The 23768-nt window shown below is 45.2% G+C and overlaps 1 protein-coding gene and 1 pseudogene across 2 annotated transcripts in view; one reads left to right on the top strand and one right to left on the bottom strand.

The window, feature by feature from the left end:
• The window catches only part of UBE2L3 (ubiquitin conjugating enzyme E2 L3), a 52219-nt gene that overhangs the window by 10683 nt on the left and 17768 nt on the right, over positions 1-23768 (top strand). Inside the window, exon 2 of one of the 2 annotated variants that reach the window (XM_037131470.2) lies at positions 6561-6656. The exons of the other annotated variant lie outside the window; for it this stretch is intronic. Within the exon in view, the coding sequence (XP_036987365.2) occupies positions 6561-6656 (96 nt within the window). The remainder of the gene's footprint in view (positions 1-6560; positions 6657-23768) is intronic. 2 annotated transcript variants of the gene reach the window in all.
• Positions 15742-19055, bottom strand: LOC119038916 (39S ribosomal protein L24, mitochondrial-like; annotated as a pseudogene).

Raw genomic sequence — 23768 nt, 5'->3', positions numbered from 1 at the left:
GAAGTTGGTTTTCTCTCTCTCTTTCCCCCCCCTCAGGTAAGATGGTAGACTCCTTTGGAGCTTCAGGTTAGTGTGGAGGGTGGGGCCAGGAGGGTTGAGCCCAGGCCTCTGACCCAGAAGCCTTTGCTCTTTCTAGTCCACTGAGGATTTGGCAGCTGTTGGAGCAATCATTTTGCCAAATCAAAATATTATTTCTATATATAATATAGAAAATAAATATTGAAGAGAATGGTTGGGGATTGGAACATGCTGATTCTGTTGCCCAACTTAGTCTCTACAAGAATCTTCAGAATAGAGAACAAGGCTCTGGCCGGGTAGCTCACTTGGTGAGAGTGTCGTCCCCTTACACCAAGGTTATGGGTTTGATACGCCTATGAAGCATGTACAGAAATCAACTGATGAATGTATACATATGTAGAACAACAAATCAATGTCTCTTTCTAAAAAAAAAACGAAAAAAAGAATACAGGAAAATGAGCACTATAAGCCATGATCAGCTTTCACTTAAAAAAAAAAAGTTCAGAACTTGCTTTGCTTCCATGTGCCTAGTTCAGTGAGAGGTGTTAGTTCTTTTAGACCTTTTTTCTCGCCGTGGAAATGACACTGAATCACTCAGGCCCTCCATGTCTTCCTCGCTGGGAAGGACCAGGTTGGATGAGTGTGGTGATTCCTGGACAGGGGTGCACTTCCTCGTCACCTGGGCAGCCCCAGGCTCCAGTGCTCAGCAGAGCTGAGTAGGTTCTGATTCTGCAGGTCTAGCGTGGTACCTGGGCACGAGACAGTCTTTCAGCCCCTTCTCCACCCTCTGCTCAACCCACCTGCACCTCTCTGTGAGTGTTAAACAACTGTCCCATGGACTTGGGCGCATGACCCTAGTGGAGTCCCCAACCTTAGTAATTAATCACTAATCACTCTAGTTCAAACTGGGTTCCCAGTTGCTTTACTAATACCTCCCCCCGTGATTTCCTCTTTGTCTTTATGTTTCCCACTCATGGACTCTTCTCTCCAGAAGTTCTGCTTTCAAGGCTGGTCTCAGCGCCTGTCTTCCATGAAGCCGTTACCCTCTGCTGTTGCCTGATGGGCCTCCCCTGCTCTGACCTTCAGGTTCCTCCTAAAACAGAGCTGCTCTCTCCTAACTCAGCCTCAACAGACAGGAAGATGGTGTTCAGCTTTACTTCCCATAGTTCTGTAGAGGCTATGGGAAGTAAAATAAAAGTTGCAGGATGATATGGAATATGCTTTTGAAAACTACAAGCACCCTTACTACTTGATGGTCCAGATGTCCAGATTTGACATCTGAAGCAACCCTGGCTTGCACAGCTGCTCTCTTTTCCTCTTACTTTGTCTGGATTTCTTAAAAAGGACCATGGCTGCAAGTTAGTTAAGAATCACTAGATCCTGCCCTGGCTGATAAGGTACAGTGGGCTGCGCACCATGTTGTGAACTGAAAGGTCACCAGTTCGATTTCCTGGTCACCATGGCTGGATTGTGGGTTGGGTCCCTTGTTGGGGGTGTGCAAGGGGCAGCCTATGGATGTTTCTCTCCCTCTCTTTGTCCCTCCCTTCCCCTTTCTCTAATAAGTAAATAACATCTTTTAAAGAAACAAAAAGAATCACTGGCTCTCAGGCCTTGTGCAGTGATTACTCAGAGTGAACAGTTTTCCAGGCCCCATCATAGACCTCTAGAGAGGAAGAAAAGAAACTTTGTTAAATAGTTTGCCCACTCTCTGATGCATAACTGTCTCCTGTCCTCTCATTGGTTGAGGTCAGCCTTCTGTGCAGGACTTGGAGCAGTGCACTCCTGCTGCGGCCAGAGCCATCTCACTGTTAGTGCCTGCGGAGCTGTTAGGCAGTGGTTCATTTCTGCTGCATGCCACACTTTGGCATCGAGTGGGCATCCAGCTCTCTGCAGGTTGGGAAATAAGCCTTTTCTTCTTTGAAGAGCCTAGAAGCGCACCCAGGCTCTTTCATGTTCTGCAATACACTGAGATCCACACCTGGGCTCAGAAGTAGACTTCACTGTGATTGGCATTGCTCTTTCTCCCTCGACACTTACCCTGTGTGTTTCTGAAGTCTGCTTTCCCCCACTGGGAGAAGGGGCGTGTGAGCTGCCTGGTTCTGCTTTCCTTTGATCTCTTCTTTCTTGGTTTGTCATCATTGCACCATCAGCTGGGAGCAGCTGACCAGAGAGGACTTCTTGCTGTGAGCAGAACTGAAACAAACCTTTCTGGGGTGTATTTTGTAAGTTTCTGTCTTGGCTTTGGCCGTCCTAACTTGTTCTTCTAAAGTGGAGCCTCTCTTTTTTCTTTGGTCAGGTGTTTTTCTCCAACATTTGAAATTTTAAATTTGAAGTCTGAGTTTACATTGATTTTTTTTTTAAACATTCCTTCCCGCCCTGGCTGGTGTAGCTCAGTGGATTGAGCACGGGCCTGCGAACCAGACAATCGCGGTTCGATTCCCAGTCAGGGCACATGCCAGGGTTGCGGGCAGGTTCCCTGCAGGCCAGTTCCCAGCAGGGGACGCACGAAAGGCAACCATACATTGATGTTTCTCTCCCTCTCTCCTTCCCTTCCCCTCTAAAGATAAATAAATAAAATCTTTAAAAAAATAAATAAAAAATAAACATTCCTTCCCCAGTTCTTCATTTTCAGGATCATCCTCAGTTGCAGAGGTGCAATTTTGCTTGAGGGTTTACCTGTCCTCTTGAGTCATGGTACCCTTTTCCAGTTTCATACCTTCATATGAACTTGTGATTTCTCTGAACGACTTGAATCCATCCATCTTCTCAAAGTTGATAGAGGTGTTACTGGCAGTTTCGGTTGAACAGTTCTTGTCTGTAAGACCGTCTTGTGCAGTATAGAACTTAGTTTCCTGGTCCTTGATACTGCCAGTGGTTCTCAGCAGCTGGGCTCTTGAGAAATTGGGAAATTGGGGTGGGGTGGTATCACAATGCCTGGCATCTAGTGGGCAGGGCTGGGGATGTCCAGGTGGAGTCCTGTTGGGTGATGGCATCACCCTATTGAGAAACACTCTCTTAGGGGGCTGCCCAGCATTCCCTGGAGGTTATGGGCGTGCTTGCTTGCTTGTTTGTTTGTCTGTCTTGATTTCTTTCACTTCTCTCTTACAATCAGTTCTTCCTTGATGGTTAGAATGAATTATGCAAAGGAGGCTGCCTCGTCCCTCTTTGGTGAGCTTAACCTGACAGTAAGGTAAGCTGACAGTTTTTCTGGTAGTTGCATTTCTGAGCCTCCCAGTCCTGCCACCATTAGTCCCTCCCTTTTTTGGGGCCAGCGGGGTGTGGCCTCCTCCTCTCACTGTTTAGTTTTTGTCTTTGTTCATGTATCTTTCGCTATCAAAGCACCAATAAATGCCCTTCCCTGCACACAGTGCCCACTTGTTCCTCCCTTTGTCTTATGTAAGATGCAGTTTTTCACAGCCACATTACAGGTGACCCCCCATCTTGCCATGTTTTTGTAATTCTTTTGAAATATACCTTCTTGTGTTTATCACCGATACTTCATGTTGTTAGTATATGGATTTCTGAAGCCATAAAATATAGTTTCATATTATTTTAAAATGTATTTTCTCTCATGAATATTCAGTATATTCTGTAGTTTCTTCTTTTGATTGTCTAATTTCAAAGTTCTATCTGGAATTTTTTCCTTGTCTGTATTTTTGATAACTTGATAATACTTGGCCCTTAAGGGACATGGTATCTTCTTGTGTCTCTTGCCAGGAATCTTTTTTTAAAATATATTTTATTTATTTATTTTTAGAGAGCGGGGAAGGGAGGAGAAAGAAAAAGAGACATCAGTGTGTGGTTGCCTCTTACGTGGCTCCCACTAGGGACCTGGTGGCCTGCAACCCAGGCATGTGCCCTGAGTGGGAATTAAACTGGTGACCCTTTGGTTTGCAGCCCATGCTCAAACCATTGAGCTATACCAGCTAGGCCTTTTTTCCCCCCTCTCTTTAAAAAAAAAATTATTTTGGAGGAAATCTTTTTTGTCATAATTTCCATTTTATTTTTTATTTTCATTTTTTATTGTTTGTTTCTTCTCTTGCCAGGAATCTTAACTCTAGTGTCTTGAACCAAGGACCAGAAAACTAAAGTACATAGAGATCGTTTCCTATCCCAGAGCTCTTTTCCTTCCCCAAGCCCCAGCTTCCTATCTACTTATTAACCATCATTAAGAAAGTGTTTAAGCCCTGGCTGGTGTAGCTCAGTGGATTGAGCACAGGCCTGCGAACCAGAGGATTGTGGTTCAATTCCCAGTCAGGGCATATTCCTGGGTTGCAGACCCGTTCCCTGCAGGCCAGTTCCCAGCAGGGGACGCACGAAAGGCAACCATATATTGATGTTTCTCTTCCTCTCTCCTTCCCCTCTAAAGATAAATAAATAAAATCTTAAAAAAAGAAAAAAAGAAAGTGTTTGATGAAGCACAACCGGAAGCTTCAGAGGTTTCCTGGTCTGTGTCCTCACACCTGCCCTCATAGGCCAAGGCGATAGTATGGGGGTGAGGGCTTGTCCCCTTCCAGAATCTGCCCAGACTGCACACTCCCCAGGTGAGTGTTTCTGATGAGTCCCAGGCATTAGCAGGAGGACCAGGTGGCAGTTAGCAGGTTGAGTGGTCTTAGGTCCATGCGTTCCCTCCTTCGGGCTCAGGTGGAGGGACCGGGCCACATGTTTTCCTACTGCAAGGGTCAGAGCCATTGCTGCTGGCGTCTTCCCTCACTGAAACCGAGCATTGCTGGGAACTCAGTCTCTCAGTGGCAGCAGCTCTCTCATCGTACTGTACCTTGTTAAAAACCCTGTTTTCAACTTCACCACACAGTTACTGGACCAGAATTTCCCAGGCTGCGGCCCAGACCTAGGCAGTTGTGGTAGGCAGCTAGAGTTAACAAACAGCAGGACCCTTGGGAAAAAAAACTTGGGCCTGTTGCCTGCCATGAAGTGCCAGGTGTCCCAACTGCCTCTTGCATATTCATTTGATGTGCTGTCCTTCTCTGCCTATTCCATGCCAGGCACACTGCACATCCTCCGACCTAGAACCTGTAGCGCTGGCTCAGTTCCCCTTCCTCGCGAATTGTGGCCCCTTGTAAAGGGTGCCTTGTAAACTGTTGGCTGTGTGATGGGAATAGGGGGTACAGAGATCTTTTGGGGTTGCTGTGGGGGCTGATTCAGAGCTTCTCTGCCATTTATGAGCCAGAGCACCAAACCAAGAGGGGCCTCCCATTTACAGTGGTTCATGGGCTGGACCACAAAGGATGGAGCCAAGCCAGTGAGGAAGCTGTCCTTCCAGCCCAGCAGGGGAGGCAGGGCTTAGCTGGGTGGTGTTCCAGGGTTGCTGAAAAGAAGTCACCCAAAAGATGTGGCAGCGGCTGTTGTGCTGTGGATGAGAGGCCAGATGGGAGAACTGGGGCAGCATGTCACTCCAGGTATCTGAGGATGGAGAATGGAGGGGATGTGGGCAGGCACATACATGAAGATGGCTTAGGCTATAACACCTACTGGATGTTCACTCGAGTTGTTGGGAAAGCAGCAGAAGTGTCAGGCTGGTGCACAGTTGAAAGACAACTGACAGACTAAACACATCTAAGGTGGGACCTTAAAATGCTCTGGATGGTCATGCTTTTTTTTTTTTTTTTTTTTTTTTTAGATTTTTATTTTTATTTATTTATTTATCTTTAGAGGGGAAGGAGAGAGGGAGAGAAACATCAATGTGTGGTTGCCTTTCGTGGGTCCCCTGCTGGGAACTGGCCTGCAGGGAACCAGCCTGCAACCCCGGCATGTGCCCTGACTGGGAATCGAACCGCGATTGTCTGGTTCGCAGGCCTGTGCTCAATCCACTGAGCTACACCAGCCAGGTTGGATGGTCATGCTTTTTGAATGAAGTGGATTTGCTCTGTTGACTGTGTGATGATAATCCCTCATATTTGCAAAGGGTTCTGCTGCTTACAATGTGGTTTCCTCCTCGTTACCTACAGCTCTGGGTCTTACTATCCCTGCTTTGCAGCTGAGGAAGCTGAGGTTCAGCGAAGGTTTTCTGTCCCTCTCCCTTCCCAGACTGGATAGTTGTTCTCTTCGATCTGTGCCCTGTGCCCTGCCCTGGTGGAGTCCTGAACTCACACTTACAGTATTGGGCAGAGAACTGTGTGGGTATGTGTGTTCTCCTGGTCCCACTTTGTTCATCTTTATGTCTTTGCCATCTGCCACACAGTCAGTGCTTAATAAAGCTGGGTTGGAAGAAGTCAGATCTCCAGGCCTTTCTTGTGACAGCCCAAAGAGGAGGTGGTGCTTTTGCAGGAGCACACTTACGAAGTTGTTTACCCCGCTGAGTACCATGGGTTCACCAAGGTGGGGGCCTGTCTTGGTCTGGGACATGGGTTAAGGGGACTGCTGTGGCTCTTGGCCTCTACCTAGACCAGGAATTGTCTAGTCCACACTCTGCGGTTTTACCATTAGTGGTGTTGGCACTTGGTTTAATTTGAGGGAGTCAGGAGGGATCTTAATATGTGGTGTTTTCCCCTATTGACACCCCTTTATGCTTTGTCAATCAACAGGAGCTTGAAGAAATCCGCAAATGTGGAATGAAAAACTTCCGTAACATCCAGGTTGATGAAGCTAATTTATTGACTTGGCAAGGGCTTATTGTTCCTGTGAGTATTGAACACTTCACTTCTTATCAGATTCATCTCAAGGTGTGTGTGTGCTGTTGGGCGTATCTCTCTGTTCCCAAGGAGACTTTCTCGTGTAGGCAACCACCAGACGCACAGAGACAGCTGTCACTCTAGGGTAATAAGGTAGGGACCATGACCTCAGTTTCCTGAGTAGAACCCCAACTTCGTGCTGGTTTTGTAACATTCTGGGGGGTCCTGAGCTTTCCAGGTCTGTTGTTATTGACCCAGGAAAGGAGTGGCATGTGTGTGCTCCTAGCTTTCCTGGCTTCTCTTGGCCTGGCCTCATGTATCAGGACGGGGCCACCTTCTCTGACCTCTCTAGGGAGATGGCAGGTGTTTCCATCTAGGTCTTCTCTTTGCTGTCGCACTTGGGCTTGCCTCTGTGTCTCTAACCCTCAGGACACCTATGTTCCAGGCTTTATTCCTGGTGCCCTTCAGTTTGTGCCTCCCATTTGTCTCAAATCCCTTTGCTTCGTGGGCCGCCTATTCCCTTCACCCACTGTCTTTTCTGGAGCTGTGCCTCCAGTGTCTGCTTCCCACGACTCTACCTCTGTCTCCCTGTTTCACTGACTTATGCCTTTAGACAGGCTCCAGCCTCCTCCTAAGAGCCACTTTCCTGTGACCTTACTGCCTTCTTGACTTACTGTCTGCTCTTTTCCATCCTTTTGTCTCCTCGCCCCTCAAGAGACTTGTTCTGCACTAACTCTAGTTTGTGGTCCAGTTTCTCCCACCCTCCTGAAATTGCTTCACACCAAGCACAGAGGCTCCACTAAGTCCTTACACCTCTGGCTCAGCAACCCAGGGGCCGTGCACCTCACTTACCTCCTGAACCCTTGGAGCCCGCTGTGTCCCAGCCTCCTGTTCTGTAACCAGTGTGTCATTTGCTCCTGTCCTCCTGCTTCCTCTTAACTCTTAGACATGGGTCTAATTAATTCTCTTTCTTGGTCTGTGTTGTTTCTTGGGATCCCTGCTTCTTCCAGCATCCTTGGTTACTGGGAGTTCACTACACATGAGGAAATCCTGTCTCTGCCTCCATTCCTGCCTTCTCCCCAGAGCCACGAGGTGGCCTAACTGAACATTGTCTGCCTTCTAGTCTCTTGTTTCACACCCGGGACCTTTTTCTGTGTGTTCTCTTTTCCTTCCTGTTCTAAAGTCCCTGGAACTTGAATGGCAAATGCTGGGTTTATAGTTTATTTTCATAATCATTCGGATAACTAAGGAAAGCTGTACTTCGTAGTCTTCCAGTAAACATTCAAACATTTTAAGTCCGGGAGTGTCCACTCTGGTGTTGAAGATGGAGTCCTTCAGATTTCTCCGGGCTTGGACGTGGAGGGGCGGAAGGCGCAGAGTGTGGGTAGTGCAGAAGCCCTGCGTGGGCGGGTCAGCCCTTCGCTGCCACAGGTGCCTGTCAGCTTTGACAGATGGCCAGGACCATCTGACTCCCTGGCCCTTTTCTTTTTCTTCTTTTAAAAGAAGTATTAATTTACTTGAGAGAGGGAGAAAGGTTAGGAGAAAGAGAGGGAGAGAAACATGTGAGAGAGAGAGACATTGATCAGTTGCCTCTCACATGTGCCCTGACAGGACTAAACCCAAAACCCAGGTGTGTGTCCTGATTGAATTGAACCGGCGACGTTTCACTTTGTGGGACGGACATCACCCAACCAACTGAGCCATGCTGGGCAGGAACCACCTGTCTCTTTTCTTTCTTTAAACTTTTTTTTTTTCCATAGAGCCTGTTTTTTCTCCCTCCCTCCCTTTTGATTTAATCGTTATTGTATTATTTTCCCATTACCATTCAGTCCCCTTATACCTGCCTCCCCCCCGGCAATCACCACACTTGTTCATTTCCATGAGTCCTTTTTCCTCTACCCTTTCCTAATTGAGATTTTTTTATCCTACTGATATAAGAAGTAAACAGGTAGTCCAGATCATTTGAAAACTGATAAGAATGAATGGGACGGCATTAGGCAGTCAGGCTTGGCTGTGTGATGTGCTCAGTGGCCTGAAAGACTGCAGGCTGGCTCTAAGAGTAGATGGTTGTCAGGCAGGCTCTAACCCAAATGCACAACAAGGCCTCACTCTGGTGTCATTGGCAGAGACTGTGGATCGGGCTGAGGCCCAAGGTGGTGACTAGTTGGTAGAATCCCAACTAGTGTGCTTGAACTGAGGCTCTGGGGAGTGTCCAGAGCCTCACCTTCCATTTGGGGACACTGCCCAGGGACAGTAGACGATGGCCAGGGCTGCCCTCACCCCTGCTCATGCTGCCTCTTTCCATTTTTCCCTCTTATCCATGTAATCACTGCTCTTGGCCCCTGGGTTGGTGTGAGAAGAGTTTTAAGGATGAGGTCGGCTACTGATCCCTCCAGGGTCTCCGTTAGTACTTCCCACCTGGGCCTCAGGCCTTCCTGCTCAGTAGGGGCTGGTCAATATGGGGAATCTTCTACCTAGACTCACCTGGTGTCTACCAGGCTGATAAAGTCATGACACCCTAGAGTGTACCTTTACATCTTGGGGAGCTGCATAGTAAACATACCCTATCCAGAGTTCAGAGAGAAGGCAGAGCCAGATGCCCACGATAGGGAAGATGGGAGGTGAGGCCGGAGAGGCACTCTTTAGAAATACATCATTTTGACCATGGCAGTTTAGGTTTTAATCTTTAAATACATGTTTTAATTTATTTAAACAAAATTTTAAAAAGATTTTATTTCTTTTTAGAGGGGAAGGGAAGGAGAGAGGGAGAGAAATATCAATGTATGGTTACCTCTCATGCATCCCCTGCTGGGAGCTGGCCTGCAATCCAGGCATGTGCCCTGACTGGGAATCGAACCGCAATTGTCTGGTTTGCAGGCCCGCGCTCAATCCACTGAGCTACACCACCCAGGGCCATGTGTTTTTATATATAATTTTTAATTAGAAATTCAGATGTGATGTCTCAGGAAGAAAATAATCCCATAATCCCTTCATGAAGAAATCTCTCAAGCAGAAACTCTATACTCATTAAACAATAACTTCCCGTTCCCCTGCCTCATTCCCTGGTAACCTCTAATCTTCTGTCTCTATGACTTTGCCTGTTGTAGATATGTTTATTAAAATTAGCCATCTGCTATTTGTCCTTTTTATTTTAAGGGTTTTTTTTGTTTTTTGTTTTTTTTAATTTTTAGAGAGAGGGGAAGGGAGGGAGAAAGAGGGAGAGAAACATCAGAGTGTGCTTGCCTCTCAGGTGGCCCCCACTGGGGACCTGGCCTGCAACCCAGGCATGTGCTCTGACTGGGAATCAAACCAGCGACCCTTTGGTTCACAGCCTTCGCTCAATCCACCAAGCTATACCAACCAGGGCTATTTGTGCTTTTTTGTCTGGCTTATTTCACTTATCATAATTTCTTCAAAGGTCATCGATATTGTGCCATGTATCAGACATTTTTATGGATGAATAATATTCCATTATTTGTATATAGCATTTTTGCTTATCCATTCATCTGTTGGTGGAAACTAGGGATGTTTCTGCCTTTTGACTATTGTGAATAATGCCTTTTTGAGCATTGACATGCAAGGATCTGCTTAAGTTCCTGTTTTCAGTTCTTTGGGGTGCAGATATATGTAAGAGCAGAATCGCTGGATCGTATGGTAGTTCTGTGTTCAACTATGAGAAACCAACACACTGATTTTCACAGTGGCCGCACTACCTTAAATTCCTACCTGCAGCGTACAAGGGTTCCAGTTTTTCCACATCCCCACCAGTGTTTATATTCTGTTTTTAAAAAGTTGTAGCTAATCTGGTCGATGTGAACTGGATGTATCATGGTGTTTTTCCCTTCGGTATTATTTACTTTATTGTATTTTTTCCATTACCATTTGGCCCCCTTACATTCCCACCCCCACAATCACCACACCATTGTTCATGAGTCCTTTTTCCTTTTCGCTCAACCCCTCCATCCTGCCCTGCCCCGCCCTCAGAGCTGTCATCTTCTGGTGGTCTTGATTTGCATTTTCCTATTGACCAAGAATGTTGAACATCTTTTCACGTGTCTTTGGAGAAATGTCTATTCAAGTACTTTGCTCTTTTTATTTTCTTTAAAGACCGTGGGTTTGGGGTGTTGTGGGTTTTTTTTTAATTTATTTATCTTTAGAGGGGAAGAAGAGAGGGAGAAAAACATCAATGTATGGTTGCCTCTAGTGTGTCACCTGCTGGGAACTGGCCTGCAGGGAACTGGCCTGCAACCCAGGCATGTGCCCTGACTGGGAATCGAACCAAGATCCTCTGGTTCACAGGCCTGTGCTCAATCCACTGAGCTACACCAGCCAGGGTGGTTTTTTTTTAAGAGTAGCTTTAGGCCTGGCTGGTGTGGCTCTGTGGTTTGAGTGGTTTGTGTGCCAGCCTGTGAACCAAAGGGTCCCTGGTTCAATTCCCAGTCAGGGCACAGCCCTGGATTGCAGACCAGGTCCCTAGTAGGGGGTGCATGAAAGGCAACCACACACTGATGTTTCTGTCCCTCACTTTCTCCTTCCCTTCCCCTCCTTCTAAAATTAAATAGATAAAATTAAGGAGAAAAAAAGAGTAGCTTTAGGTTCACAGCTCCTTGAACCTTTTTAAAAGGAAGGTACAGAGATTCTCTATATACCCCCTGCCCACATACATGTATAGTCTTTGTCAGCATTCCCTGGAGAGTGGTACATTTGTTATATTTGGATGTACATTGATGCATCATAGTCACCTAAAGTATATAGCTTACATCAGAATTCATTCTTGGTATTGTACATTCTATGAGTTTGGACAAATGTATAATGATATATATCCATTATTCTAGTTTCATACAGAGCCTTTTCATGGCCCCGAAATTCTGTGTTCTACCTGTTCATTCCTTCCTTCCCCTCTTCCTCCCCAACTCCCATAACCCTCTGGCAACTTCAGGTCTTTTTATGGTATTGTTACAGAACACCAGGTGGGGGGGGGGTATTTGGCCTACCAAGGGATGCCAAAAACTGTTACAGAACAACAGGCCCCCTCCCCTCCAGGACGGTATACTAATACCTACTGCACTCATCTGTCTGCCACCAGAGGAAAGACAGCTCTCAATGCCAGAGATTTGTGAAAAGGAAAGGAAAGGTTTATTTAAAGCTGTACAGACTTGAAGTAGTGACCCGATGTCCCCATAAAAATATCAAAGTACTTTAGGATAACCACAGATGCCCACAGTGCTTCCTTCTCCCCCTGCCCTAATTCGGGGTACTGTATCTTAGGGAAAGAAGCACAGCGGTCTGTGTTTCAGGCCGCTGGCACCGTCAGCTGTGTCATCATCCAGGCAGGATCTCCAGTTAATCCAAAGTCATGTGGCACCTTCTCATGGTCCACTGGCAAGAGTTCTTTGTACCCATTTTTCTAGGCAAAGTCCCTCCTGCTTCCCAGGCCATGTGGCCAAAGGGACCTTCCCAAGGCCACGTGGGCCTCTCTTCTACCAAAGCTGCAGGGGTCAGCACTCTGACCAAAAGTGCATGGCTTTCTTCTTCATCTGGCTGCAGAGGTCCCCATTCAGGCAAAGTGTGTGGTTTTCTCTTTCACCTGGGCAAGAGGGCATCTGTACTCCACCAAAAACCACGTGGCTCTTCCCTACATGACTGTAGGGGTCCTCACTCTGCCCCAAACCTCGTGGCTCTCCTTCCTAATGGCTGCCGCGTCTGGGTTTAAATAACTGCTCCAATCCTCCTTTGCAGCCCCATTTCTGACTCCTCCCACAATCGGTTACACCTGCCAGTATTTCTGTATTATTACAAGTTTACTGAGCTGCCATCATTAGTCTGGGCAGGTATGGCCCCATGGTGTGGAGCCAATCAATTCCAAGCTCTGACGCAGGCGCTGTAACTTGGGGGACCAGCCCCCAGTTACATCCTGGGTAGAAGCCACGCCCTCTCTGGCTTAAAACTTGGCTACAGCTATTTAACATATCTATGAAACCAGTCAAAGGTTATAGATAGATATGTTAAATGACCATTCCAGAGGCTAGCTGTGAAACTGTTGATATGCAAAACAACTTTCAATGGCCCTGCTCCATCTGTCGCTTGGGGGGGATGAGGACATCTTAATATTTCCTGGATACCCTGAGCTCTGGACCCCATTCTAAATCCTTTTCTGGGGCCCCCCACTTGGCTGCACCCTGTTACAGTATTCATAGTTTTGCCAATCCCAAAATGTCATAGTTAACATTATACAATATGTAGCTTTTATATATATATATATATATATATATATATATATTTTACTTATTTTTAGAGAGAGGGAAGGAGAAAGTGGGAGAGAAACATCAATGTGTGGTTGCCTCTCATGTGTCCCCCTACTGGGGACCTGGACTGCAACCCAGGCATGTGCCCTGACTGGGAATCAAACCAGTGACCTTTTGCTCAATCCATTGAGCCACACCAGTCAGGGTAGTATGTAGCTTTTAAAAAAAAACGTTTTAAAACATTTTATTTATTTCTTTTTAGAAGGGAAGGAGGGAGAAAGAAACATCAGTGTGTGGTTGCCTCCCATGTGCACCCTGCTGAGAACCTGACCTGCAACCCAGGCATGTGCCCTGACTGGCAATCCAGCCAGCGATCCCTTGCTTTGTAGGCTGGCACTCAATCCACTGAAGCCACGCTGCCAGGGCTGATTTTTTTTTTCTCGCATATCATTTTGATTCCTTTTTTCTATATACATAATAGTTATTTTCTTAAACTTGGTGATTATAATTGATACCTTAATTTTTATTTTTTTTTGTTTTTTTTTTTTCTACTTGAAAACGGGTGTCGCCGCCACCACGAGCTCACTACTACCTGGTTGGAATAATACCAAGTTAATTTCAGTATTATACTAATACTCTGCTCCCATACCCACTCCCCCTTTTATGTTGTTACTGTCGTAAAGAGGTGTTACAAACCCAGAGTACAATAATCGATAATACTGGTTTATTTAGGGTCCAGCAGAAGTAATGCCTGCTTGAGCATGGTTGGTAGGGTAATAATATGGGTTTAATAATTTGAACATTTCATGTGAAGTGTCATATGGTATACCTAAGTAAGATACTGTTATGTTGCAGAATTACATGCTTATAATTTTGTAATAGAAAGGTATTATTTGTGCCAGGCCCTGCATATTCTCCTGTGTAGTTTACTTTCAACTACTATTTTTTATTTCCTTTTTTTTTTAGCTTTTATTTAATTTATTTTTTTAATTATTATTTTTAATCATCTTCTTCCTCAGACATTTTTTTAAAGATTTTATTTATTTATCTTTAGAAGGAAAGGGAAGGAGAGAGGGAGAGAAATATCAATGTATTGTTGCCCCTTTTGCATCCCCTTCTGGGAACTGGTCTGCAACCCAGGCATGTGCCCTGACTGGGAATCGAACCGCAATTGTCTGGTTCACAGGCCCACACTCAATCTATTGAGCTACACCAGCCAGGGATTATTTTATTTATTTTTAGAAGGAAGGGAGGGAGAGAGGGACAGAGACATCAATGTGTGGGTGCCTCTTGTGTGCCCCCTACCGGGGACCTGGCACACAACCCAGGCATATACCATGATGGGAATCGAACTGGTGACCCTTTTGTTCTCAGGCTTGTGCTTAATTCACTGAGCCACACCAGTCAGGGCTTCTCTTTCTTTCTTCCTGTGGCTTCAAGTTAGTGTGCAGTATCCTTTCATTTAGCCTGAAGGACTCCCTTTTGTGTTTCTTGTAGACAAAGTCTGTCCTAGTGATAGAATCTCTCCTTTTTTTTGTTTATCTGGGTATGTCTTAATTTGTCTGTCATTTTTGAAGGATAGTTTTTGCTGACAGTATTTTCCTTTCAGCACTTTGAATATGTCATCCCACTGCTTTCTGGCCTTTGTGGTATGGTGAGAAATCAGGCGTTTGTCTTATTGAGGACCCGTTCTACGTGACTAGTCATTTCTCTCCTCTTAGTGCTTTCAGGATTATTTCTTTGTTTTTCAGTGATTTGACTGTCTTGGTATAATCCTGCTTGGAATTCATTGAGTTTCTTGGGTGTTCACCTAGTTTCTTGGCTGTATAGATTTATATCTTTCATGGAATTTGGAAGTTTTTGGTCATTATTTATTCAGATATTCTCTCCCCTTTTCCTTCTCCTCAGGGACTGCTGTAATGTTTGTTGGCTAGCTCCCAGGTGTCTCTATGTTCCTAAGCTCTAATCGCTTTTCTTCAGTCTTTTTTCTTTCTGTTCCTTTCATGGAATCATTTTACTTGTCCTAACTTCAGGCTTGCTCATTCTGTTGCTTGCTCAAATCCACTGCTGAATTGTTCTAGTGAGTTTTTCACTTCAGTTACTGTACAGTTTAGCTCCAGAATTTGTTTGGTTCCTTTTTATAATTTCTATCTTTTTATTGATATCTCATTTTGTTCAGACATTATTTTTCTGGTTTTGTTTGGTTCTTTGTCCATGATTTTCTTTACATCTTTGAGCATGTTTATGACAGTTGCATTTTGTCTTCTGTCTAGTAAGTCGAGTGTCAGGTTTCTGTCATTTGGATGGTTTTTGTCATTCGTTTTTTTCCTTTACATGGGTCATATTTTTGTGTGTCTTCGTATGTTTTGTGATTTTTGTTGTTACTGAAAACGGGACATCTGAGTGTTACAATGCAGAAGTTCGGGTTGCCTCTACCCCAGGGGTTGCTGTTCCTGACTGTTGAAGGCTTTGCTTGTGTTCCACCAGTGTTTTGTTTGGAATTTTCTTGAATTCCAGGAACTTAAAAAGAGCCTCAGTCTTTGCAGATTGGCTCTGTGCTGCAATACTTCCACATGTAGCGGGGCTGCTGTCCTTCTCCCTCAGCCCTCACTTTTGGCTTGTGGCGAGCCTACAGCTAGCCAGCCGCTGGTGAACGAGTCAGATCTTCCCAGGTCTTTTCTGAGCATGAATCCTGTCAGAGACATGTGTACGTCTCAGTTCCCCAGTATACCTGGACAACGCTTCCCCCCTTTTTCGAGGACTCGTGGCTGTTCGTTGAAGTCTGAAGAAATGGTGGCCTCCAGCCTTCAAGGCTAAGACAAGGAGCAAAGAAGCTGCCCTCCCCGGGTTTAGTACCAGTAGACTTTCTCCTGTCTCTGAGTCTCTGGGTCCCCATCCCTTCCATCAGTTCCTCTCTCAGTGTCTTCAGAAGGGGCCCCATAGGTTCTTTCTAGAGCATCTGCCCACCGTTGTGTCTTTGGGGCCATCAGTCCATGTTTCAGGGACAGTGCCAGCAGCTCTAGAAAATCCAGGTTTAGAAATAATTCCTTCTGATCTTATGGAGACTCAGACCTGTCCTCCCTCCTAAGGGAATCTCCATTCCACCTCAGGAGGTTTCCTGTCCACGGGATCAACTGATTTGCCCTGGTTGTGTGCCAGGGGCACCTCGCTAGGGATTGTGGTTCTCTGGTGGTCCATGGTCTTGTACCCTAGTGGTCACATGTGCTTAGTTGCTGGGTAACTTGAACCACTTTGCCTTGCTTCCTGGCACACTTGCTTTCTAGGACCTCCACCCTGTCTCCACAGAACAGACGTCAGTTTTCATCAAACTGGGCCCCACAGCCACCAGGCACTGCCTGGGCCCTGGAGGGTTACTCCTTTTGTTTGGGTGCCTGGGCAACTCATCCCATAGCAGTAGTTTGGTGGCAGAGTGTTCTTGGATGCCAAGGCCAACCGGGCAAAGAGACACGTGACTGAAGGCTGTGAAAAATTCCCTAGCCGGTGAAAGACCCAGAAACCCCTAATACTAGGCAGCTTTTCACGCCCTGCTACCTGGACACTTTTGAATACACTGATGCTCCTCAGGTTTCTCCCTGGCCTTCCTCCTTGGCCTTAGGCAACGTGTGTTGTGTGTCTCAGCTGTTGTCCGTGCAAGCTGTGGGTTTCCGCGACCATTCAGTCTTTCTCAGCAGTGCCTGTGCTTCCCCACGCCTGGCTCCTGAGTTAGGCAGAACGGATGAGCACCTTGTGTTAGTTCTTCAGGTACCCAGAGAGGTTAGAACAGACCGGCACAGTAATGTGAGTGAGGCCTGCTCTGCTCTTTCTGGAAGCAAGGACCAGGGTCCCACACTGGGACAATGCCACCATCTTCAAAATGTCTGCTGCCCAGCCAGGAAAGGGGGTGGTAAAAGTGCCAAAGATTCCCTACCGTGTTTTAGTTGCCTTTCACCTGATTCTGTATTCATTTAGTTGCTGAAAATCTTTGACTGTTTTCCAGAGTTCTGATAAAGTTGGTCTGACAGTTTCTGAAATACTGTTTTTTAATGTTTCTGTGGAGGAATGGGAGTTTGGAGATGCCTTCTTTGCCGTTTTGCTGGTGTCACTTCCTAATTTTTTTTCTCTTAATCAGGAATTAGTGGATTTCATCAAAGGGCATATTACGGTCATTTCCTGTGTATCAACATTTCAGTCAGACAGTCCACATAATGTGATGGTGATCTCTAAGATTATAATGGATCTGAAAAATTTTTACAGCTTAGTAACATCATTCTGAGGTTCTTCTATGTATATAGAACCCCTATCTGCAAATGGCCATTGAACTTACTATTCATGAAGTTTGGGCCCTCCCTTAACCATGGGGAGTACATTTCAGCAGATAAATTTCGTCTTGGGGTTCAGGTTTTTTAAGTGGCCTGTTTATTAAATCTTTCTTTTCTGGATTAACTCCTTCTCCACCACAGTGGACAATTGGCACATCTTGTTTCATTGCGCTGTGCGCTTTACTGCAGTTTACAAATGTGCAGTCTTACAAGTTGAAGGCAAGTCCCTTCACCATCAAAAAAAAAAAAAAGATGACTCACCATATTGCAATATTTGTTTTACTGCAGTGGTCCGGAACAAAACCCATAACATCTCTGAGATATGCCTGTATTTAAAAAATGTTGTATTACATTTTATGGTGTTAAAACAGAAAATTTAACTGAGTAAATTTGAAGATGATTGTCTTTATTAAGCAATTCATGAATAGGTAGCATTCAGTCTAGTAACTAGAAGGGGTATTCTGAAGACTTGTACAAAATACAGATTATAAGGTCTTTATAGAAAGAGGGGTTGGGCAAGGGAGCTATTAACAAAAGAAAAGAAAGGGTTATTTTTTAGACTGGAACATCTTTTGGGGGCAGTGGAATGTCAAGGGCTTTTACCGTGCAGATTGCCTGTGCTTTCTTTGCGGGTTGCGATAATGGAGAGGACCCACATAACAGATAACCTTACTGATGCTTGAGTAGAAAATTTCAGGTTGCTAGATTAAGAGCACATTTCTGGCCCTGGCTGGTGTAGTTCAGTGGATTGAGCGCTGGCCTTAGAACCAAAAGGTCGCTGGCTCGATTCCCAGTCAGGGCACATGCTTGGGTTATAGGCCAGATCCCCAGTTGGGGGTGTGCAGCAATCATTGCCATGTCCGACACATCAATGTTTCTCTCCCTCTCTTCCTCCCTCCTTTACCCTCTCTCTAAAAGTAAATAAAAAATAAAATCTCTTTTAGAGAAAGAGAGAGGGGAAAGGGAGGAAGAAGGAGAGGGAGAAAAACATCGATGTGTGAGAGACACATCATTCAGTTTCCTCTTGCACATCCCCAGCTGGGGACCTGTGGGCCTGTGGGTTTTAATGTTACTCTATATTCATATGTGAAATTGAGTTGTATTTTCTGTGTTAATGGGTTTCAGTAGGTGGTCATATTGGCTACATGTATCATGAAGTAGGAATTTCATTTTCTTTCTGTGTTCTGATTTGCTGATTTTTGCTTTCATGATAATTTCTGCTTTTTTAATATGCTGTCTTCTATTTTCCTTGGAGTTTGATGTCTCCTGCTTTCATTGGTGTTTCTTTGTTCTCTTCTAACTTCATGATTTGAATGCTTAGTTCTTTAAGGGGGGAATACATCCTAGCTTGAGTTCCTTTCTTGCCCGGGCTGCTCCTGGCCTATGTTACTGTCACCTCGAACTTTTGCTGCTGCTGCTTTTACCTTTTTTGAGAAGGTAGGATATGTACAGGTGAAAACATTCCAGCAGTGACAGCGAGTCTTCCTTCCAACTGCCTGTGCCTCGGTTTCTCATTTGTAAAATGGAACTAGTAAGTACCTGCCTCTTGCAGTGGTCAGAACTAAATGAGTCATGATGCTTCTGGGCCTAGCACAGAGCAAATCCAGGGTCGAGGTAATGCCATAGTCAGCATGCCCCTGAGTTTCTTTGTCTTCGGGCTTCAGAACAGACTTGTGGGTTATCTTTGTATCCCAGGCCTTGCATATTAGAAGCTGCCTCAGTAATTGTTTTTAAAATCGACCGGAGGTTCTCTGAAAGGGCCTGTGCTTCCCTGGTGTTCACCCTTTCATCCTGTTGGGAATGGAGTAGAGTCTCTGACCTTGTCTAGTTTCTCTGACCTCCATGCTGGCCCCTGGTGCCCCCCTTCAGTGCCCACATGCCAGGTTCTGGTGAGCCCCTTTAGAATATTTTTGTGGGTGGCAGTGGGTACACTAATAACATTTCACTTCAAAAATGGCAGCTACTTTGGCCTCTGCACAGGCTTTTTTTGTCTCCGAGGTTCTTGGCAGCACCTCCCAGACTCGTCACCCAGTGCCCCCACCTGGGCTCAGGTGCCTGACTCTCTGGAGGAGATCTGCTCTCTTGTTCCAGGGGCTGCAGGTCAGTGCTCTCTACCAGTTGACTCAGCTGGTGTGAAGCTGGAGTACTCAAAGCCAGCTAATTACTGAAATAAATGCCTGTTTATTCACTGTCAGAGCTGTGCCTTCTCGGGGGCCGTCATGCCTTTTCCTGCTCACGAAGCCCTGTGTACGCCTTCCACTCAGGGGCCCATCCCATCCTCCTGAGTCTTAGGTGACACTCCTCATTCCCGTTCTTAGTGGATCGTGCCCTGTCTGTGTACTCCGAAGTCTCTCTTGACTACAAGTGAGGAAACTCCCAACTCAGCTTAGCTTCGCAGAGGGAAAGTTACTAGATCCTGCCTGCCTCTGTCCTCCTATGCTCAGCCCCATTCTGTCGGATCTGTCCTGCCGTCAGCTGCTGCAGGAGAGGAGACTCGAGTAGGCCAGGCTGTCCGGGGCAGAAGTAGGACCTCCATTCCCCTTCCCAGCATTATTGAGTCCCCTCTATTTGGGCAGTTCTAGCCCTGTGACTGTTGCTTTGCCAGCTGTGTCATGGAATATCTATCTCAGTGGGTTCTGGTTTAGGCAGAGGCCTTTATCTCTTTCCATCCCACTTCCTGTACCCAGCACTGTGTTACATACACATGATAGGTACCCCACAAATAGCTTACAAACTGAATTTGTAGTTCTAGAGCAGTGATTCTCAATTGGATTGCACTGCAGACTGCAGTTTGGTGTGTGTGTGTGCAGATTATTTGTGCGGGACTGTCCCTGTTTCTTGTCCACTAGATGACAGTAACCACCCTTGATGTTGGAACAACCTAAGGACACCCTCAGGTACTTCTGAACTTCTCAAGTAGAGATGACACTGCCCTTGGTTGAGAATCAATGTTCCTGAGTTAGCTTCAATTTTTTAAAGTTTTATTGAAATTCACAAACCATGCATTTCACAAATTTAAAGTATATTGTTCAGTGGCTTTTAGTATATTCAGAGTTGTTCAGCTGTCACCATAATTTCAGAACATTTTTTAATATTCTCAAAAGAATCTGCCCTCAGCCATCACACTTAATAGATTTAGCTATTCTGTAAATTTCATATAAATAGAATCATATAATATATGACCTTTTGTATCTGGCAGCTTAGCATAGCATTTTCGGGGTTCACCCATGTTGTAGCATATAGCTGTACTTTTTTCCTTTTCATTGCCAGATAATATTCCATTGTAGTGGCTATATCACGTTTTCTTATTCAGTCTTTGTTCGTGGGTATTTCAGTTAGTTCCACTTTTTGTCTGTTGTAATAATGCTGTTATTAACACTCATGTGCAGGTTTTTATGTGGATGTATGTTTTCATTTCTTTTGGATATTTACTTAAGAGTGGGATTGCCAGGTCATATGGTAACCTTATGTTTAACCATTTGAGGAATGCCGGGCTATTATACCACTTACATTTCTGCCACTGGTGTGAGAGGGTTCCAGTTTCTTCATATCCTTGGGGACAGTTGCTATTGTCCCTCTTTTTGATTGCAGCCATCCTACTAGGTACAGAATGGTTCCTCATTGTGGTTTTGATTTCCATTTCCTTGATAGCTAAGGTGATGAACATCTTTTCATGTGCTTGTTGGGCACGTGTATATCTTTTTTAAGGTTTATTTTCATTCGAGAGAGAGAGATGTGGTAGAAGGGAGACAGAGAAACACCTCTGTGAGAAACACTGATTGGCTGCATTCTGCACATGCCCCAGCGGGGGATCGAGCCTGCAGCCCGGCCATACGCCCTGACTGGGAATCCAACCAGCAATCTTTGGTTATTGGACAGTGCTTCAACTAGCTCGGCCACACTGGCCAGGGCTGTGCATTTTTTCCCCCCGAAAAATGTCTATTCAAGTACTCTGCCCATTTTTTAACTGGATTGTTTTTTTAAATTACTAAGTTGTAATTAGCTTTGATTTTAAAAGCAGTAAGATCAGTTTTTCTTGTATAATGAAAAAAAACTCACTTCTTGTGGAAGTGAGTCCCCACCTCCTAGATTGGTGATGAGGTTCTCATTCCTCTTGCTTTATTGGCGGCTGTAAGCTGTGACTGATGACTGGGATACAGAGATGTGGAAATGTCTTTTCTTCTGTGCAGCAATTTGCAGTCTACTTCTGGGTTCTGGATCACCGTGTCCCAGCTATGCTAAGCCATTCTGAGAGCCGACATTCTTGGTCATGTTCAAAAGAATAACATATGCACTGGTATTGATGATTTTATCATCAAGAAGAGAATCTGAGGCCCTGGCCAGGTAGCTCAGTTGGTTAACCAAGATTTCGTGCGGTTCGATCCCTGTCAGGGCACATACAAGAAGCAACCAATGAATGCGTACATAAGTGGAACAACAAATCCGTGTTTCCCCCTGTCCCCCTCTCCCTCCTTCTCCTCCTCCCCCTCCCCCTCCTCCTCCTCTTCCTCCTCTTCCTCATTCTCCTTCTCCTCCACTGCTTCTCTCTCTCTAAAATCAATCAATAAAACAATTTTTACATAGAAATGAAGATCTCAAGGAGGGTTAGCAACAGGGGAGTGGGAGGAGGAGAAGGGGGGAGAAGGTACAGAAAATAAGTAGCATAGACAGTAGATAGAAAATAGATGGGGGGGGGCAAGAATAGTATGGGAAATATAGAATCTAAAGAACTTGAGACACATGGTCATAAACTAAAGGGGGGGGAATGGTGGGGATGGGGGGGTGGGGTGGAGGGGAATGAAGGGGGGGGAATAGAACAACTGTAATGGCATAATTAATACAAATAAATAAATAATTAAAAAAATTTTAATACAGATTTTTAATAAAATCTGATAGGTTGGCGATTCAGTTAGCAAATGTTTGAGGGCTGGTTTTGAGAGTGCCTCAGGTCCCTGCTCTCAGGCATGTCCTGTACTAATGGGGAAGATAGGTAATCAAAACCCAGCCATCAGACTGCTATAAGAATCCCACCAGAACAGCAAGAGACCTTTGCCACCATCTCACTGTACATGTAAATCAGACCATCATGCTGTACTCCTTAAACTTACACAGGGATGTATGCCAGTTATGTCTCAATAAAACGGGGGGTAAAAAGTCTTGAAATTAGAGGTGGTTGCACAACATTGTGAATTCACTAAATGCCACTGAATTATACACATTAAAATAGTTCATTGTATGTTTGAATTTCACCACAATTTAAAAACTTTTTCCCACTTGCAACAAAACCTGAAAAATTGCTGGAGCTAGTAGGATACTGGAATATCCGTTAGGCAGTTTGGGTTCTCTTCCCCCCTTTTCTGTCGGCTCTGGTTGTGGTGTGGTGGTCTTGATCAGAAGCACCTGGCACAGTCCCAAGCACAATATAAAAACTCCTTCAATGTTAGAGGTTATTTTGGGGGGCAAAGAAGATTTGCCTCAACTTTAACCCAGCCTTCAGGAGTGCATTTGAGGTTTGATTGCCTTCTTTCAACTTTTGTAGCTACATTTGTAACAGATCTCTCACCTTCCTTTCTGTGTTCTTCCACATTTGTGTAGCCCATCCCTCCTAAAACCCTCACTCACCAGACTCCTCCTTCCTTTCTTCTGTACTGCCCTTCTGGCATTAAGGTGGAACCACATCCCTCCCTGTGGCCCAACACTGGCCTGGCCTGTTTCCTGCTCTTTTCTGTTAACTCTTCTGTAGCTTCTTCCTTCTCCCTTTCTGTAGCTGTCATGCTTGAGGTCAGGTAATGATGGTTGAGGCCAGGTAAGGGGAGCCCTGTTTTCTGACACAGGGCCACATATAAAAATAATTCTCTGCTAACCTTAGGGTACTGGGATTGTGCCTTCCGATTGGGGAAGGCTGCCAAGCTTTCACAAACCAGGCACAGCCTTTGTGAACAAAGGCTGCAAGTCACTGTGGCCTAGTAGAAGAGGGGAACATCTGCACTGCAGACTGGAAGACAATGTGCAGCAGCAAGAGCAAAGTTATGAAAGAATGTAGACGGTATGCACATCTAGAACGAAAAGCCTTCGTGTGCACAGAGAACACATGGCCCTGTAGCAGGGGCCGTTGTCCTGGGGGTGGGGGGGTTGGCCCTGTTTTTGGTGTGCATGTTAATTTCTATGAAAAATAACAGTAAAGCTATTTCGGTTCTTGAGGGGAAAGTAAATTATGCTGTGAGAAGTACGTGAGTTCAGAGGAGGGAAAGTTCCTTACTGAATTCAATTAATGGAGATTGTGATTTTAAGATTAGATACAATTTACCCTGACCCGTTTAGCTTGGTTGTTGGGCATGGTCCCGTCTTGCAAAGCTGGTTCACTTCCTTGTCAGGATACATGCCTTTGTTGTGGGTTCAGCCCCTGGTTGGGGTACATGTGAGAGGCAACCAATCAATATTACTCTCCCTCTCTCTTTCTTCCCCTCTCTCTAAAAATAAATAAATAAAATCCTGTTAAAAATAAAATTAGATATAATTCAGAGAGTAGTTTGGTCATAAAAAATTGGCAAACCAGT

This window comes from Artibeus jamaicensis, unplaced genomic scaffold, assembly GCF_021234435.1.
Source record: "Artibeus jamaicensis isolate MK-2021 breed Jamaican fruit bat unplaced genomic scaffold, CSHL_Jam_final contig_1128, whole genome shotgun sequence".
In the NCBI taxonomy this organism is placed as follows: domain Eukaryota; kingdom Metazoa; phylum Chordata; class Mammalia; order Chiroptera; family Phyllostomidae; genus Artibeus; species Artibeus jamaicensis.
Note: the sequence above shows the minus strand (reverse complement) of the source record. Positions and strands in the feature narration are given on the sequence as shown.